The 15,639-nt window shown below is 38.1% G+C and overlaps 3 protein-coding genes across 3 annotated transcripts; all 3 read left to right on the top strand.

Annotated features, from left to right (window-relative positions):
• LOC109830717 (cell division control protein 48 homolog D-like) lies at positions 1,656 to 3,141 on the top strand. Its single transcript, XM_020398082.1, has 3 exons — positions 1,656 to 1,784; positions 1,884 to 2,049; positions 3,070 to 3,141. Exons 1-3 carry the CDS (start codon positions 1,744 to 1,746, stop codon positions 3,139 to 3,141), a joined length of 279 nt encoding a protein of 92 aa, XP_020253671.1. The 5' UTR covers positions 1,656 to 1,743.
• LOC109830711 (cell division cycle protein 48 homolog) lies at positions 3,243 to 8,805 on the top strand. Its single transcript, XM_020398076.1, has 9 exons — positions 3,243 to 3,402; positions 4,423 to 4,651; positions 5,211 to 5,977; positions 6,075 to 6,296; positions 6,392 to 6,463; positions 6,552 to 6,833; positions 7,231 to 7,590; positions 8,377 to 8,655; positions 8,776 to 8,805. Exons 1-9 carry the CDS (start codon positions 3,358 to 3,360, stop codon positions 8,803 to 8,805), a joined length of 2,286 nt encoding a protein of 761 aa, XP_020253665.1. The 5' UTR covers positions 3,243 to 3,357.
• LOC109850510 lies at positions 10,250 to 14,387 on the top strand. Its single transcript, XM_020420532.1, has 5 exons — positions 10,250 to 10,400; positions 11,730 to 11,920; positions 12,006 to 12,154; positions 12,238 to 12,321; positions 14,029 to 14,387. The coding sequence occupies exons 1-5, from the start codon at positions 10,349 to 10,351 to the stop codon at positions 14,036 to 14,038; spliced, it is 486 nt and encodes a 161-aa protein (XP_020276121.1). The 5' UTR covers positions 10,250 to 10,348; the 3' UTR covers positions 14,039 to 14,387.

Below are 15,639 nucleotides of genomic sequence, written 5' to 3'. Positions count from 1 at the left end.
GTTTGTATCTTCAAGTATAATGAGATTCATGTACCAATTGATGATTTGGATTGTTAATTTTTCGTTAATAGTGAGAAAGGGAAGTAATTTTACCATGGTATACATATCACTTACATCCTCAACTTCAATTATAATCCAAAGAAGAAAAATATAAAAGCTACATGTATTAGTTACTTCCTAATAATATACCCAATTTTTATCCAAAGAAACAAATAAAATAAGATGATGAAGTACTATTTCTGCTACTTCTAAAACTATATGTAACAAGCAAAATAAGTACTACTTCCGTTACTTTTACTTATTAATTAAGGAAGTTACTTTTTTGATCCACTTGAGAAAAGATGACAGCATTGTGAACGACACAGGATAATATGCATTTTCTCAGCTGCATTCGCGATTTCCCACACAAAATCCTCTGCAGGTTTAAGTTCCAACTACAAAAAAAAAAAAAAATGGCAACAGGTGAGTTGTTAAGAGTTGAAATTTGAATTGAAAAGTGAAGGAATGCAGCTGATCAATAAAGCATTATGGAAAGCCAAATAAATATTTTGATGCTTTCTTATCTTTCAATTAATACAAGGAGAGAACTGAATGATCATATGTACATGACTTGGTTCTCAGTTATCTCTCCATTTTCCAACACATGCCTCATACTGCAACATTGTTTACAGTGCATAAGGGACTGTTTGGTTGGCATTTTTTGCTCTTGTAAAGCTGTCAAAACTGACAAAAGCTGTTAGTTTTGGCAGCTTTACTTGTAAAAACGCTCAAAAATGGGCGTTTTTGCAAGTAAAGCTGCCAAAACTGACAGCTTTTGTCAGTTTTGGCAGCTTTACAAGGGCAAAAAATGCCAACCAAACAGCCCCTAAATAGCTCGTCCCTACGAAAAATCTTTAGATGAATACCATTAGAGCAACATGCCAATAGAGGAGTGCATTAGTGATTTTGAAAATTGAGGGGTAGAAAAACAAGGGAAAAATTGCAAAATAGACCGTTTTTACTAATTATTTAGCAAAATAGACCGTTTTGCTAAATAATTAGCAAAATAGACCTCTTTTTGGCCAACAGGCCAAAAATAGGTCTATTTTGCAAAACAACTCAGAAAACATACGGGACTAGTACTCCCGTATGTTTTAATCACGGATTAGTAAAATTTTCTACTCAGAAAACATACGGGACTACTAGTCCCGTATGTTTTCTGAGTCACTAATCCGTGATTAGTTGACTCTAAACATACTCCCGTATATTTTCTGAGTCACTAATCCGTGATTAGTTGGCTCTAAACATACGAGACTAGTAGTCCCGTATGTTTTTCGAGCCTTGTTTTTCAAAATAGACATTTTTTTTTTCAAAAGAGTTCTATTTTGCTAATTATTTTTCAAAGTGGTCTATTTCGCTATATATTTCATAAAAATGATCTATTTTGCAAATTTTCCCGAAAAACAAATGTGGGGAGGTTTTGAGATTAAATTTGCAAATACGGATTAGGGGCATAAAAAGCAGCCACGTGTGTGGGCTTCGTGACTTCGTCCAACGGCCAGGATTGCTTCTGCTCTTTTCTCAGGCGTCGCGGATTCCCAGCTCGCCACGATTCGAGTTGGACTCCGACAAGGAAACCAATGTATATAAATAATCTACCACCCTCTCTTTCTCTCTCTCTCTCTCTCTTTCTTATTCTCTTTCAAGTGCTTTCACTCTCTCTCTCTAGAATTCTTGAAATTTCTCTGCTGCTTGAAAATTTTGATGGCATCCGATCAAGGAGAAGCTTCGTCATCCTCCGATCCGTAAGTTTCAGCAACAATTTCATCAAATTCTTTTTTATAACTAGGTTTTTTAGAATTATGCTTATGGTTTTTTTTTTGTTTGGGTTTTTGTGATTACAGGAAAGGGGCGAAGAGGGATTTTAGCACGGCGATACTCGAGAGGAAGAAGGCGGCGAATCGGTTGGTTGTGGACGAAGCTGTGAACGATGATAACTCTGTCGTCTCTCTGAATCCCGAGACCATGGAGAAGCTGCAGCTTTTTCGCGGTGACACGATCCTTTTGAAGGTGTAATTTGTTAGGGAACTTAAAGCTAGGGTTTTGCTATGGCTTAGTTACTTTGTTTGTCATAATTCAGATAACTGTAGATAATAAGTAGTTATGATAATGAAAGCTGTTGATGAGCTAGATTCTTATATATTTTATTGTTAAGCAAAGCGTTTTAGAGCCGTTAACCAGTGGATGGGTCCTAGTTTTATTATGACGAGGCAAGATGTATTCAATTGACTTATGAAACTATAGATGTCATAGGAGATTGCAATTGTCATGACTTGATCAAGTTAATAAGCTCAAGAAAGTTTCTTTCGATTTTTTCCTTCTTAATAAGCTCGATAAAGTCGATGGTAAGTGTGAAGCCCGCTATGTTGAGTCCCACGTTGGGAACAAAGAGAAATTTGATGGTTTAAATAGTAAGTCTATGGAGCCAAGTGCAGCATTGGCTAGCCAATTTTGGCAGTGGTTTGAGCCGAACAACGCGCTACACTAGGTGGGTCCTATAGCTTACATGGCGCCAATAGCTGGGGCGTGACAGTAAGCATCGAATATTACAATATAGGCTTCCTTTAGAACTTCTAATCTGACTGTTGGGCTAAGTGGAGATTATACATAGGATTTTAGTTATTAATTACTTCAATTCTTATTCAATCCAAAATCGAGATAACAGTTTGGATATGAACTATTATTATAAAGATTAATATCTTCAATAAGAGTTGACCCCCTCATGTATGCCTCCAGTAGCACTTATCACCCGCACCTCCATATTAGCAGTTATCACCTTACGCCCAAGGATTTGTATTTTTAGAAGATCAAGTTGCATATAACCCCCTACCCCTCATGATTTTGGGGTCTAGATAAAATAGTTGGTGTATTCGGCAATATTTCTTTAGATAAAAGAGTTGTGTAGACTATGTTGGGATTTGCATCTTTTTAGAAAGTCTTCCTTCTTTTCTTTTGCTATCATATTCACGTGTCATCTTGTGTTATTTCTTGCTGTCCTCTTTCTTAATACTTGTGATCTTGTGATCTCAGGGGAAGAAACGTAAAGACACTGTTTGCATTGCCCTTGCTGATGAGACGTGTGAAGAACCATCCGATCCGTAAGTTTCAGCAACAATTTCATCAAATTCTTTTTTATAACTAGGTTTTTTAGAATTATGCTTATGGTTTTTTTTTTGTTTGGGTTTTTGTGATTACAGGAAAGGGGCGAAGAGGGATTTTAGCACGGCGATACTCGAGAGGAAGAAGGCGGCGAATCGGTTGGTTGTGGACGAAGCTGTGAACGATGATAACTCTGTCGTCTCTCTGAATCCCGAGACCATGGAGAAGCTGCAGCTTTTTCGCGGTGACACGATCCTTTTGAAGGTGTAATTTGTTAGGGAACTTAAAGCTAGGGTTTTGCTATGGCTTAGTTACTTTGTTTGTCATAATTCAGATAACTGTAGATAATAAGTAGTTATGATAATGAAAGCTGTTGATGAGCTAGATTCTTATATATTTTATTGTTAAGCAAAGCGTTTTAGAGCCGTTAACCAGTGGATGGGTCCTAGTTTTATTATGACGAGGCAAGATGTATTCAATTGACTTATGAAACTATAGATGTCATAGGAGATTGCAATTGTCATGACTTGATCAAGTTAATAAGCTCAAGAAAGTTTCTTTCGATTTTTTCCTTCTTAATAAGCTCGATAAAGTCGATGGTAAGTGTGAAGCCCGCTATGTTGAGTCCCACGTTGGGAACAAAGAGAAATTTGATGGTTTAAATAGTAAGTCTATGGAGCCAAGTGCAGCATTGGCTAGCCAATTTTGGCAGTGGTTTGAGCCGAACAACGCGCTACACTAGGTGGGTCCTATAGCTTACATGGCGCCAATAGCTGGGGCGTGACAGTAAGCATCGAATATTACAATATAGGCTTCCTTTAGAACTTCTAATCTGACTGTTGGGCTAAGTGGAGATTATACATAGGATTTTAGTTATTAATTACTTCAATTCTTATTCAATCCAAAATCGAGATAACAGTTTGGATATGAACTATTATTATAAAGATTAATATCTTCAATAAGAGTTGACCCCCTCATGTATGCCTCCAGTAGCACTTATCACCCGCACCTCCATATTAGCAGTTATCACCTTACGCCCAAGGATTTGTATTTTTAGAAGATCAAGTTGCATATAACCCCCTACCCCTCATGATTTTGGGGTCTAGATAAAATAGTTGGTGTATTCGGCAATATTTCTTTAGATAAAAGAGTTGTGTAGACTATGTTGGGATTTGCATCTTTTTAGAAAGTCTTCCTTCTTTTCTTTTGCTATCATATTCACGTGTCATCTTGTGTTATTTCTTGCTGTCCTCTTTCTTAATACTTGTGATCTTGTGATCTCAGGGGAAGAAACGTAAAGACACTGTTTGCATTGCCCTTGCTGATGAGACGTGTGAAGAACCAAAGATAAGAATGAACAAGGTTGTTCGTTCAAATCTCAGAGTGAGGCTTGGTGATGTGGTTTCAGTCCATCAATGCCAGGATGTTAAATATGGGAAGCGTGTGCACATACTACCAATTGATGATACTATTGAAGGCTTGACGGGGAACTTGTTCGACTCATATCTGAAACGTGAGTATTCTCTTCTTTCTTCTTCTTGATCTATTTAATATATGCCATGTTTGCTCAATACTATGTTGAATTTAGATTGGTTATTTATATTTCCTTCTCTTGTTGGTTTTTCATGTTTGATTTTATAGTTGACTATAAACTAATCATCATCCCCGTCATATTTTCATGTGTCTAACTGGAATTTCTTAGATATAGTTGTATCATTTATATTGGTTTTCAGTTATAAATCATGGAATCACCATCATGGTCTGTTGCCGTCAGTTTTTAAGAAGATCATCGAGAATCTTTTATGTGCTTATTTCTTAATAGACTAATATTTTTTATTTGAGTATGATTGTGAATGTCACCCACTAATTGTTTATGTTTAGCTCTGGTAATATGTTCAACCTCTTTCCAATTGCAACATGACTAATTTTTGGGTGGCAATAGATCCATAGTCTGGGAAGTTCCTTTATTTCTGAGATCTCTTTTAACTTGTCTTATGCAACTTGGGTACGGACCAATTTGTTTGTGCTAGAACTTCTAGTCATGACCTTTTTCATTTTCATGTGTTCTGCAGCATACTTCCTGGAAGCATATCGACCTGTTAGAAAAGGAGACCTTTTCCTTGTAAGAGGAGGCATGAGATCTGTTGAGTTTAAGATTATAGAAACCGATCCCCCAGAGTACTGTGTTGTCTCTCCTGACACAGAGATCTTTTGTGAAGGAGAACCTGTGAAAAGGGAGGATGAGGATAGACTTGATGAGGTAGGTTATGATGATGTTGGTGGTGTACGAAAACAAATGGCTCAAATCAGAGAGTTAGTTGAGCTTCCTTTAAGACACCCTCAACTTTTCAAGTCAATTGGTGTAAAACCACCAAAAGGGATTTTGTTATATGGGCCTCCTGGCTCTGGAAAGACTCTCATTGCAAGAGCAGTTGCAAATGAGACTGGCGCCTTTTTCTTTTGCATTAATGGTCCAGAGATCATGTCCAAACTAGCTGGAGAAAGTGAGAGCAACCTTAGGAAGGCTTTTGAAGAGGCAGAAAAGAACGCACCGTCAATTATATTTATTGACGAGCTTGATTCAATTGCTCCCAAGCGAGAAAAAACGCATGGGGAAGTCGAGAGGCGTATTGTCTCACAACTGCTGACACTGATGGATGGATTGAAAGCTCGTGCTCATGTCATAGTCATGGGAGCTACAAACAGACCGAATAGTATTGATCCAGCTCTTAGAAGGTTCGGGAGGTTTGATAGGGAAATTGATATTGGAGTTCCTGATGAAGTTGGACGACTGGAGGTTCTTCGTATTCATACAAAGAACATGAAGCTAGCTGAGGAGGTAAGACTAATATCACTGAGCACCCAGTGTTACCTTTTTCTTGTTTACATAGACTCAATTTGATTGAACTGTAATATTTGCATATAAACAAATGCAGGTTGACCTGGAAAGAATTGCTAAGGACACACATGGGTATGTCGGAGCTGATCTCGCTGCACTATGCACTGAAGCTGCCCTTCAGTGCATACGAGAAAAGATGGATGTCATTGACTTGGAAGATGAGACCATAGATGCAGAGATACTTAACTCTATGGCTGTCACTAACGAACATTTCAAGACTGCTCTTGGAACAAGTAATCCGTCTGCACTTCGTGAAACAGTAAGTGACATGACCAATTTTCTCAAAGATTTTTATGCCCTCTCCATTGTTGAACTATTACTGATATAACTTATTATTTTATGACTAATCAACAGGTTGTTGAAGTGCCTAATGTCAGCTGGGATGATATTGGTGGTCTAGAGAATGTGAAGAGGGAACTGCAAGAGGTAAACGATTTAGTTACGTGTGATTATTTTTTCATTATTTTCCTTATTTCCTCTAGCCATATTGTTCATCTCTTGTTCTTCAATGCAGACTGTTCAATATCCAGTCGAACATCCTGAGAAGTTTGAGAAGTTTGGCATGTCACCTTCAAAGGGTGTGTTGTTTTATGGGCCTCCTGGATGTGGCAAGACTTTGTTGGCCAAGGCAATCGCCAACGAATGCCAAGCAAACTTTATCAGCGTGAAGGGGCCGGAACTGCTCACCATGTGGTTCGGTGAAAGTGAAGCAAATGTACGCGAAATTTTCGACAAGGCTCGCCAGTCTGCACCCTGTGTCCTCTTCTTTGATGAGCTGGACTCCATTGCAATGCAGGTTTGTTTTGAAAATTATATATTCCAGTTTTTTTGATATACCTCTTAAATCATGTGTATGCAAAACTACCATCCTCGCAAACGCCCCCCCGGGATAGCCCCCCCGCTCCAACCTTCCTATCTCAGTATTTACAAAATTATTCCCAAAATCATCAACTTCGGAAAAGATTAAATACCTGGTAGGCTAATTTGAAACTGCAATATAAAAAATATCAACAAAATAGTCAAGCTTTTATTCACCATGTCTAATAAAGTTGATGATCTACTGATTTGGGGGTTAGTTTTAGGAGTTCTCACTACTAAAAGGATATATACACAAAAAACCTTATATTCAAATGTTAATTATGTTTCAGATTGTTCTCTTTTTTGCTCATTGAGGTTGGTATCTTTATTCTCAGAGGGGCGGTAGCGTTGGAGATGCGGGTGGTGCAGCTGATAGAGTTCTCAATCAACTCCTTACCGAGATGGATGGAATGTCTGCTAAAAAAACCGTTTTTATTATCGGGGCAACAAACAGGCCTGATATTATAGATCCAGCGTTGCTCAGGCCTGGTCGTCTTGACCAGCTAATTTATATACCTTTGCCAGATGAAGCCTCTCGTCACCAGATATTCAAAGCTTGCCTGCGGAAATCACCAGTTGCCAAAGATGTTGATCTGGTGGCTCTTGCCAAGTATACTCAAGGCTTTAGTGGTGCAGATATTACTGAGATTTGCCAACGTGCTTGCAAGTATGCAATCAGAGAAAACATCGAGAAGGTAAGAGTCTTTTCTTCTAATTTAGTAGTTGGAGATATACATCTATCACGGGTTTCATTTGGTCTTGAATATTTTATCCATATGCCTCGTACTGGAAGTAGCGTGGAGCGAGCCTATAGATCATACAAAATCACATAACATACGATATCGTTCTGTTGCATCTAGTCTTTTTGAATTTTTGTGTTCTTATATCTTGGCAGCTAACTAATTTCGTAGATTATAGCATCTTAGAAGTCATTTTTAGAAAGCTCCAAGCCAACTTTTGCTTTTGACCGTTGCTTTGCTAACTTGGTATTGGACCTTGTGAATTATTTTCCCTCAAAATTGCACCAGTTAAAAACTTTCAGAAGTAGGTATGAAGTTATTATCTCTGTACCCCAGTACTTACCTTAACCTTTTCATACTTCTAAACTTGTCTCCTCATCTATGGGAAATAACAGTCGCTTAAATGCCTCACCATGTTTCGTCTCTCATAGATGTAGTTAGTTGTTTGGGAATTTTTCAAGTGTGACTGCTTATTGTTATCATTGTGCTTGGCCTGGTTAGTATAATCTGTAATTGAATAGTAAATAGAGGTTTGTAACTTTTTTAGCTGTAAGGTGAACCTTTTTGCTTTATTCCATTTCCCTCCTTTCCTTGGAGGTATCTCTAACACTACAATGGAACAGTTACAAATTAGGTATCTCTGACACTACAATGGAACAGTTACAAATTGATCCCTGCATCTTTTTCCCCTTTCCACATTTTAAAAGTTTTTTTTATAACTTTTTAATCTTCTACATGCAGGACATTGAAAGGGAAAGGAGGAGAAGCGAGAACCCAGAGGCAATGGAAGAAGACGACAACGACGAAGTTGCAGAGATCAAAGCAGCTCACTTCGAAGAATCCATGAAGTTTGCGCGAAGGAGCGTGAGTGATGCCGACATCAGAAAGTATCAGGCGTTTGCGCAAACCTTGCAGCAATCAAGAGGGTTTGGTACTGAGTTTCGTTTCGCAGAACGGTCTGAAACTGCTGCAGAGCTGCAGCTGACGATGATGACTTGTATAGTTAGGTTGAGGTTATGGGTGTGTAGCATATAATAAATCTGCTTCCTATGTTGCTTCTTCTTGTGTTGTTTGTTTTGACGCTCAGCACTGTTAAGTTAATCTAATAAGTTGTGGACCTTTTACAATTTTTTTTTTCAGTGCTCATTTGTTGACAGTGGCTTTGGATAGATTATTTTAGGAGGGAATAATTAGTTCTTATTTAATAATTCTCCAAATGATTTTTCTAATGGGTGCTCATTAGGGGATGAAAGAAACATAGAAAAATGAATAGCAAGTGGGTTCCTTCAATGCTGTTGATTGGCAAGTGGGTTCCTTCAATGATGTAGATGATGGACATTGCATATTGGAAAATGATGATTGTATGAGAAATTACGGTACTACTATTATACATCCACTAATTGTGGGGTTCTCCTTTTGAAAATTATCTTTCTAATACGAAGAAAACTTGTGAGTCATTATGAACCCTACATTTTTTATTATAGGAGTATAAAAATAATATAAGTTTTGTAATACAGTTATTATTGCACATTATCTCTAGGGATAATCTACGTCTAATTTATGATTATCTCTAGGGATAATCTACATCTAATTTATGATCTAAAGACATCTAATTTATGCTCTAAAGTGCTGGAAAACAGAAATTTCTTGCACTGTACCCATTTAGTATTGTCAAATAGCGTATATGTGTAGATATACTATAAAGCGGGTAACCGGATCATGATTAATTGCTCGTAGACGACCTCCTTTAATACTTCTGTTTTGTCTTATTAGCCCTATGGTTTTGCCTAAGTATATAGATCTCTTGGGTTAAAACTTTTTTGACTCTTTTATCCTGGGTGAAATTTTGGCAGATAGTGCCACCAAGTGAGATTGATCAGTCTATCTGGTGGTAAACAGTCAAAAAGGTTTCATCTAGGGGCCCATCTGCCAATATGAAACTAATAGGGGGTGCTAAGCAGTGGCGTAGCCAGGATTCTTTTTTACTCTAGGCGAAAAATAAAGGTGGTCTACGAATACGTCGTGAATCAAACTCCTTTACCATTTCTTATGTGTCGAGGTTAGAAGTAATTTCTTTTTCAATATAAAATATCATGTTATGAGCAAGCAATACATCTCCCATCTTATTGCGCAATAATATTTTTATGAGTTTCATTGTCGAAAATGTTTTTTTCGTGTTTGCAGTCGAAACAGGAAGAGTCAACACGAGCCGAATCAAATTCTTTTATAATGTACAGTGCTTGTTCTAAAGTACTAATTAATTTCTTTTCATTTTGCTTAACAACTTAGCTCAGTTGCTCATAAAAGGTTAATACCCGTCGTCACAAGTGTTTACTTTTGAATGACCCCTTCACACAAGATGCAGTTCTTACCCTGGGTAGTTGCCCAGGGCAAACCCTTACTGGCTACGCCTCTGGTACTGCTAAGTCGTTTTTCAGACAACGTTACCGACGAGGGGGGTTATGTGCAATTAACCCTTTCTCCATTTAAATCCAGATTTATTGTGGGAAATGGGTTGAATGCGGATCCGAATATTTTATTCGGATCCAGATATGAGACATATTTATTGTATTCGACCCGACCCGTTTTCATAATAATAGAGCAAAGAGAGGACGAGAAAAATAAATATCTGGAGGAGGCGCGAAGATAAGAGGAGGCGGTGAAACGGCGAAATTCACAGGCCGTCCTCAGCTTTGGACGACCGAAAAAAAAAATGGAGCGGACGCTGCTCACTTCCCCATCGACTCCATGCTTTCCGAAAATGGGTAATTTACTGAATTCAATTCCTCAGTCTAATTATTGAACGATTTCGTAAACAAATTCAAGCTATACCATTTGGATTTTCGATCTTGTGTGCTTAGAGCTTGAATGGGCTGATGTCTAACTAAATGCTCGAGAGGTGTTTGTAGAAATGCTTAGATTGGGAGACTGCAGGTCTAGTTGTTGTTATTGTTGTTGTTGTTGTTATTTGAATGAATTAATAGTTTGAATAGAAAATAAATTTATTATCTTAAAAGGATTCTGGTCTCCAAACTCACCCATGGAATTACAAAGAATCACAAACAACATCCCTAAAGTTTCATGTCTAATGATCATGGATTTCTATGAGGTTCCACTGCGTATGCCTTTTTCGATGACATTGTAATTTGCATTTGCGTAATTGAAAGCACACGTTCTCCAAATAAGGATGGTTTTGTTTATGCCTGAAAGTTAATTTGTGGGTTAAGTGGAGTTTTGCGAGAGATTAGGGGATCCTTAATCTCGTCCAATGACTGATCAGGTTGGGAAAGGTAGATCCCTGCACATGTAACAAAAACGTTAGAGGCCTCAGAGGAGATTTCCTCTGGCGTGCCCTCCAACGTTTAAGTCGGTGACTGATAAAATCAGTATGAAGAGAAATATAGAGCTAAGTTTAGGGTTCCGACTGTTCAGACCTCATAATGGTGGGAATGGCTTATATTTTTAAGAGAGTGTGAGGGCGAATTGGTAATCTGACTCGACCAGCGAATGTGACATTTGACTTATACTTTACACAAATCGACGATCGATAGGGCGAGTTCTCAGGAGTTAGTCCTATCGCATTTAATGAGACAACGTCAGGGTGACGAAGTACGGACGCCGTCCGAGGAGTCATTATTACACCTGACCAGACATTTAATGTGATGGCGACTGGGTGGCGGGGTATGGGCGTCATCTGGCAAGTCATCATAATGCTGGTTGTGCACTAAATGCGAGCATTGCTGACAGGGCGGTCGACATTTATTCCCTTTCCTCGTGATGAACACTTTATGGTGGAGTCCGACCTAAAGACGCCTTTCGACTCGGACTAGGATTGTTAGAGAAGTCGGCTGGTTTAGTTGGGCATGACTATGTCCCAGTTGGGGTTATGGTCATATGATCTGGCCTGTATGACTGACATGTAGCCAGTTCTCGAAGATTTGTTAAACTTATGACTTTTAGGGTATAACAATTTTCATAATTTTTTCTTGTGTGAGAATTTAGAAATATAACAATCAATCCTCACCACAGCTTCGGAGTTTTGGTGTAATGACATTCATTCTCATACTTCTGACAATTACATTTAATTTTTGAAGCCATTAGACCTTCTCATTTCAATGTACGCTATGCAAGAGATCATAATCATTTACACGTAAGCAAGCAAAAGACTAGACTCATCTCATGTGCCTTACCCGAAACGGCTGCATCAATCGTGGTCACTGCTGTGGCTGTGGCTGCATCAGCAACACTTCTTTTTAGAAGAACAAAAGCTTCTGATAACTTAGACGTGCGTCCTCAAATCTCAATGTAGGAAGTTTAGTAAGTTTTATTTGCTCTTCCAGTTTGCTCCTAACTTCCTGTTTATCAGACAGAACCCTACGAAGCCTTGCGAAGAATGTGGAGGTTCTGGTATCTGTCCAGAATGCAAAGGAGAGGGATTCGTGCTGAAGAAATTGTCAGAGGAAAGTGCTGATAGGGCTAGATTGCTTGCCAAGAACATGGCAACTCGATACACAGCAGGGTATGCTAGATTTTTTGTTTGAGAATTTCTGAAAGTTAAATCAGTGTATGACATTTTTTTATTTTTTATTTTTGGCTATACAGGCTACCAAAGAAGTGGAGTTACTGTACAAAGTGTTCTTCAGCTCGGTCTTGTCGTACATGCGGGGGGACTGGACAAATCAGCTTGTAGGTTTTTTTCATTCTTGCATTAGAAACTACATTCTCTAACCATAGTTTCGATAATGTTATCCTACAATTTACAAAGTTAGAAATGAGCCCAACATGGATATAATCATATATCAAAAGCAGCATCTGGATATGTTTAATACAAGCCTAAGTATATTGATTGCTTGTGCAAAATTTTGTCTGAGTTAACTACCCTCAAATCTTTTTGTCATCTTTTCAACTAAATCAATGCTCTGAATCCGCGGCGGATCTGCGTAATGTCTAGTGAGAATGTCTAGTGGTGTCACAGGGCCACTACTGGGTAGGACACCATTAAAGACTAAAAAGTATAAAATTGTAAAATTGTCAATGTAGATTTCAAAATACAATTATGATAAGTTATATTGGGACATTACTCAAGATAAAATCCTGGATCTGCAGCGGCTCAGAATGGTTTACCTTCTCAATATTTGTCTCATGTTGTTTCGATGTTAACTTAGATTTAAGATTATGCTTGTGTTTTCATATTTTACAATAATGGATTGCTTGAAAATGCACAAAACAAGTTAGTTACTGTTGAAATGTTCAGTTAGAACTGAATTAGATACCTCATGCTCCTTGTTTCTGTGCTGTAGACTTCTTAAGTTTTAATAGAAGGTGGATCTATTACTGGAGAAACTCATGTTTGAGGTTAAAATTATTCTTATTACTATTATATCACAAGAAAAGTTCGACATGTAATTTCAACATACATGCTCTCTAAGTTCTCACTGCTCAATTATTTGAGGTTTATAGCGATTATTCAGTGATGCTACTCATCTCTAAGTTCTCACTGCTCAATCATTTGATGTTTATATTATCTTCGTATGCATTCTTCAAAATTTGCTTATTATTATTTGATTCAAATTATTTCCTAAATTTTTTTATTTCATTAAGATTGTAAATAAGTTGAAAGTTGAAGGCCATAGTTCACTGGTGGGTGTTTGAAAGCCTAAAATTTTAAGCTTGTTGAAATAATTGAACGCACACGAGCAATCTCAAGCTCGATCATTCAGCTTGATTAGCAGCCGTAATAATAGTATATAGACATCCGGCATTTGTTGCTCTGAACTTGTTTCTACATTCGAACATGACATTTATGCCCTGTTTGGATGGAGGGTAGAGAGGGGGAGGGGAAGAGAAATGAGGCTTTCACCTTGTTTGGGAGTTTTTTTAAGGAGGGTAGAGAAGAGGAAGGAAGGGGAAAGGAGGGTAAAATTGTTTGGTTTTCTTTCCCCCCCGATTTGGGCGGTAGAGGAGGGTAAAGGAGGGTAAAGGGGTGTAATGACATTCTTACCCCTATCAAAACAAATAAAAGGGCTGATGTGTTATTAGTATAAAGTCATTTATGTAAATTTACATATATTTACTTCCTTTCACCTTCATTCACCTTACTCAACTCCCAAACAACATATTACAATTCTCTTCTCTTTCCTTCCCTTCCCGTTGTTTACCTTTCCTTCCCTTCCCTTAGTAAACTCCCAAACACACCATTAAAGATTGGATGTTTAAACTGGTTTTTCTTGTTCATTAAAAGAGTAGATACACAGCCACCAACCATGGCATCATACTTATTCTACTGGCATTTATATGTTTATCATTCCAAACTCATCTCTGGTTCAACATTTTATGATTTCTTCTTTCAGAAATTTTAGTACAAAGCTTAGCAATTTGTTGAATGGTTTGCAGATCAAGCTGAAGTTTCAGTTTCACTTGGAGCAAAATGTCAAGGTTGGTAATGGGTGTGATCTACTCCTCATTTCTCCAATGATCACATTGGAGTAGCAGGGCCATGCGCTAAAGATCAAAAGAAATATTTGTAGAAAGTACAGCAACCAGATCGCGAGAAGTCTCATCTGCTGCTGCTCCTTCCTATGTAGATTAGAGTTATTGACATCATATGCCTGCTATCGTTGTGAACTTCTTCTCTAAGCTCGTCATATCACCATCTTTTGTATTTATATGCAGTGTTCTACATTTCGTGATTCACTAGCCTTCATGCTTATCATTACAGTTCACTTTTTCATGATAATTATATGTTTTCTGTAGTTCAGCGGAGCAAATGATTCTGTGGATTTGAAGAAATTATGATGTTGTATCTGAAGAAATTTGAGCATAACTACATGCCCACAATGACGATCATGCGGTTCTCTGTTTTCAATGTTTAGTAACAACCGGGGCTTTCAGTTAAAAACACAGGATTGAGTCTCAACGAGGGACCGTCAGATAAAAATCGATGACTACAAGCGAAATGTCTCCCATGAGCACAAGCCAAATGCGAGCAATTTAATACCTTGTCAAAGTCCTCGCTCATAAGAAAACTCGAGAACTGGAATTTATAAAGGAAAACAACCAACACAATTACCTTCAGGGATCAAGCTATATATCATCCGCTCAAGGCAGGATTCATTTTCTTTTTCTACAGATACAGTCTCTGCTTGATAAACAATTCTGAGATGCAGGATTCATTTTCTTTTTCTACAGATACAGTCTCTGCTTGATATACAATTCTGAGATGCATTGCACGCTACATATCCATGCCATAACCCAACTCTAAACTTAGCAAGCAGAAACAAGGCAGATAAACATGCTAGGTGAGCTCTTCACTTCATAAATAACAACAGCATAAGCACGAGTACAAAGTTCCACAAGATTACACCAAGCACATAAACTTCGCACAACACAACTCCCAACATCTAAACCTAGAATGACGATTACCGACAAATGCCCAACATGAAGTTTCTAATTTCCAATGACAAATGATCAAGTTCACCTTCTCTGAACCGGTTTGTAGAGAACGACAGTAACATACTTTGATCGATAGCGATGTGTGATCCCCAGAGCTACGACTGACCTTGGACTCTCTCTGCTCTCTATATAGAGATGATTCAGAGTCACATTCTGAGGTAAAGGGAGGCTGCTCAAACCGTCTCGGCTAGTTGGAAAGCTCAGCAGGGTGTGCTGTAAGTGAGGAGGCACAAGTGGTGGGTCCCGAGCTTCTTCTTCAACGGTTGGGAGGGGATTGTTGTAGCTTGAGTCGGGAGATCTTGGGACTTCAAAGCCCACAACACTAACCTCTTCCTGCATCAAGATTTGTTTTCTGAGAACATATATCATGTTTGAGCGTGGATCAGTTTAATATTTCTCAAAAAAGGGATCTTACATGTTCTCCTCCAATTGGACCACTCATTCTTTACTACACTGTAGGGCTCAACCATCAATAACTGGAAATAATAGATTTGAAATAGCCTGAAAGAAAGTGAATTGAAGATGACTTATTCTGTGCTTCTAAGACAAATA

Source organism: Asparagus officinalis, chromosome 1 (assembly GCF_001876935.1).
Source record: "Asparagus officinalis chromosome 1, Aspof.V1, whole genome shotgun sequence".
In the NCBI taxonomy this organism is placed as follows: Eukaryota; Viridiplantae; Streptophyta; class Magnoliopsida; order Asparagales; family Asparagaceae; genus Asparagus; species Asparagus officinalis.
The sequence above is the reverse complement of the archived record's forward strand: the minus strand, read 5'-3'. Positions and strand labels throughout refer to the sequence as shown.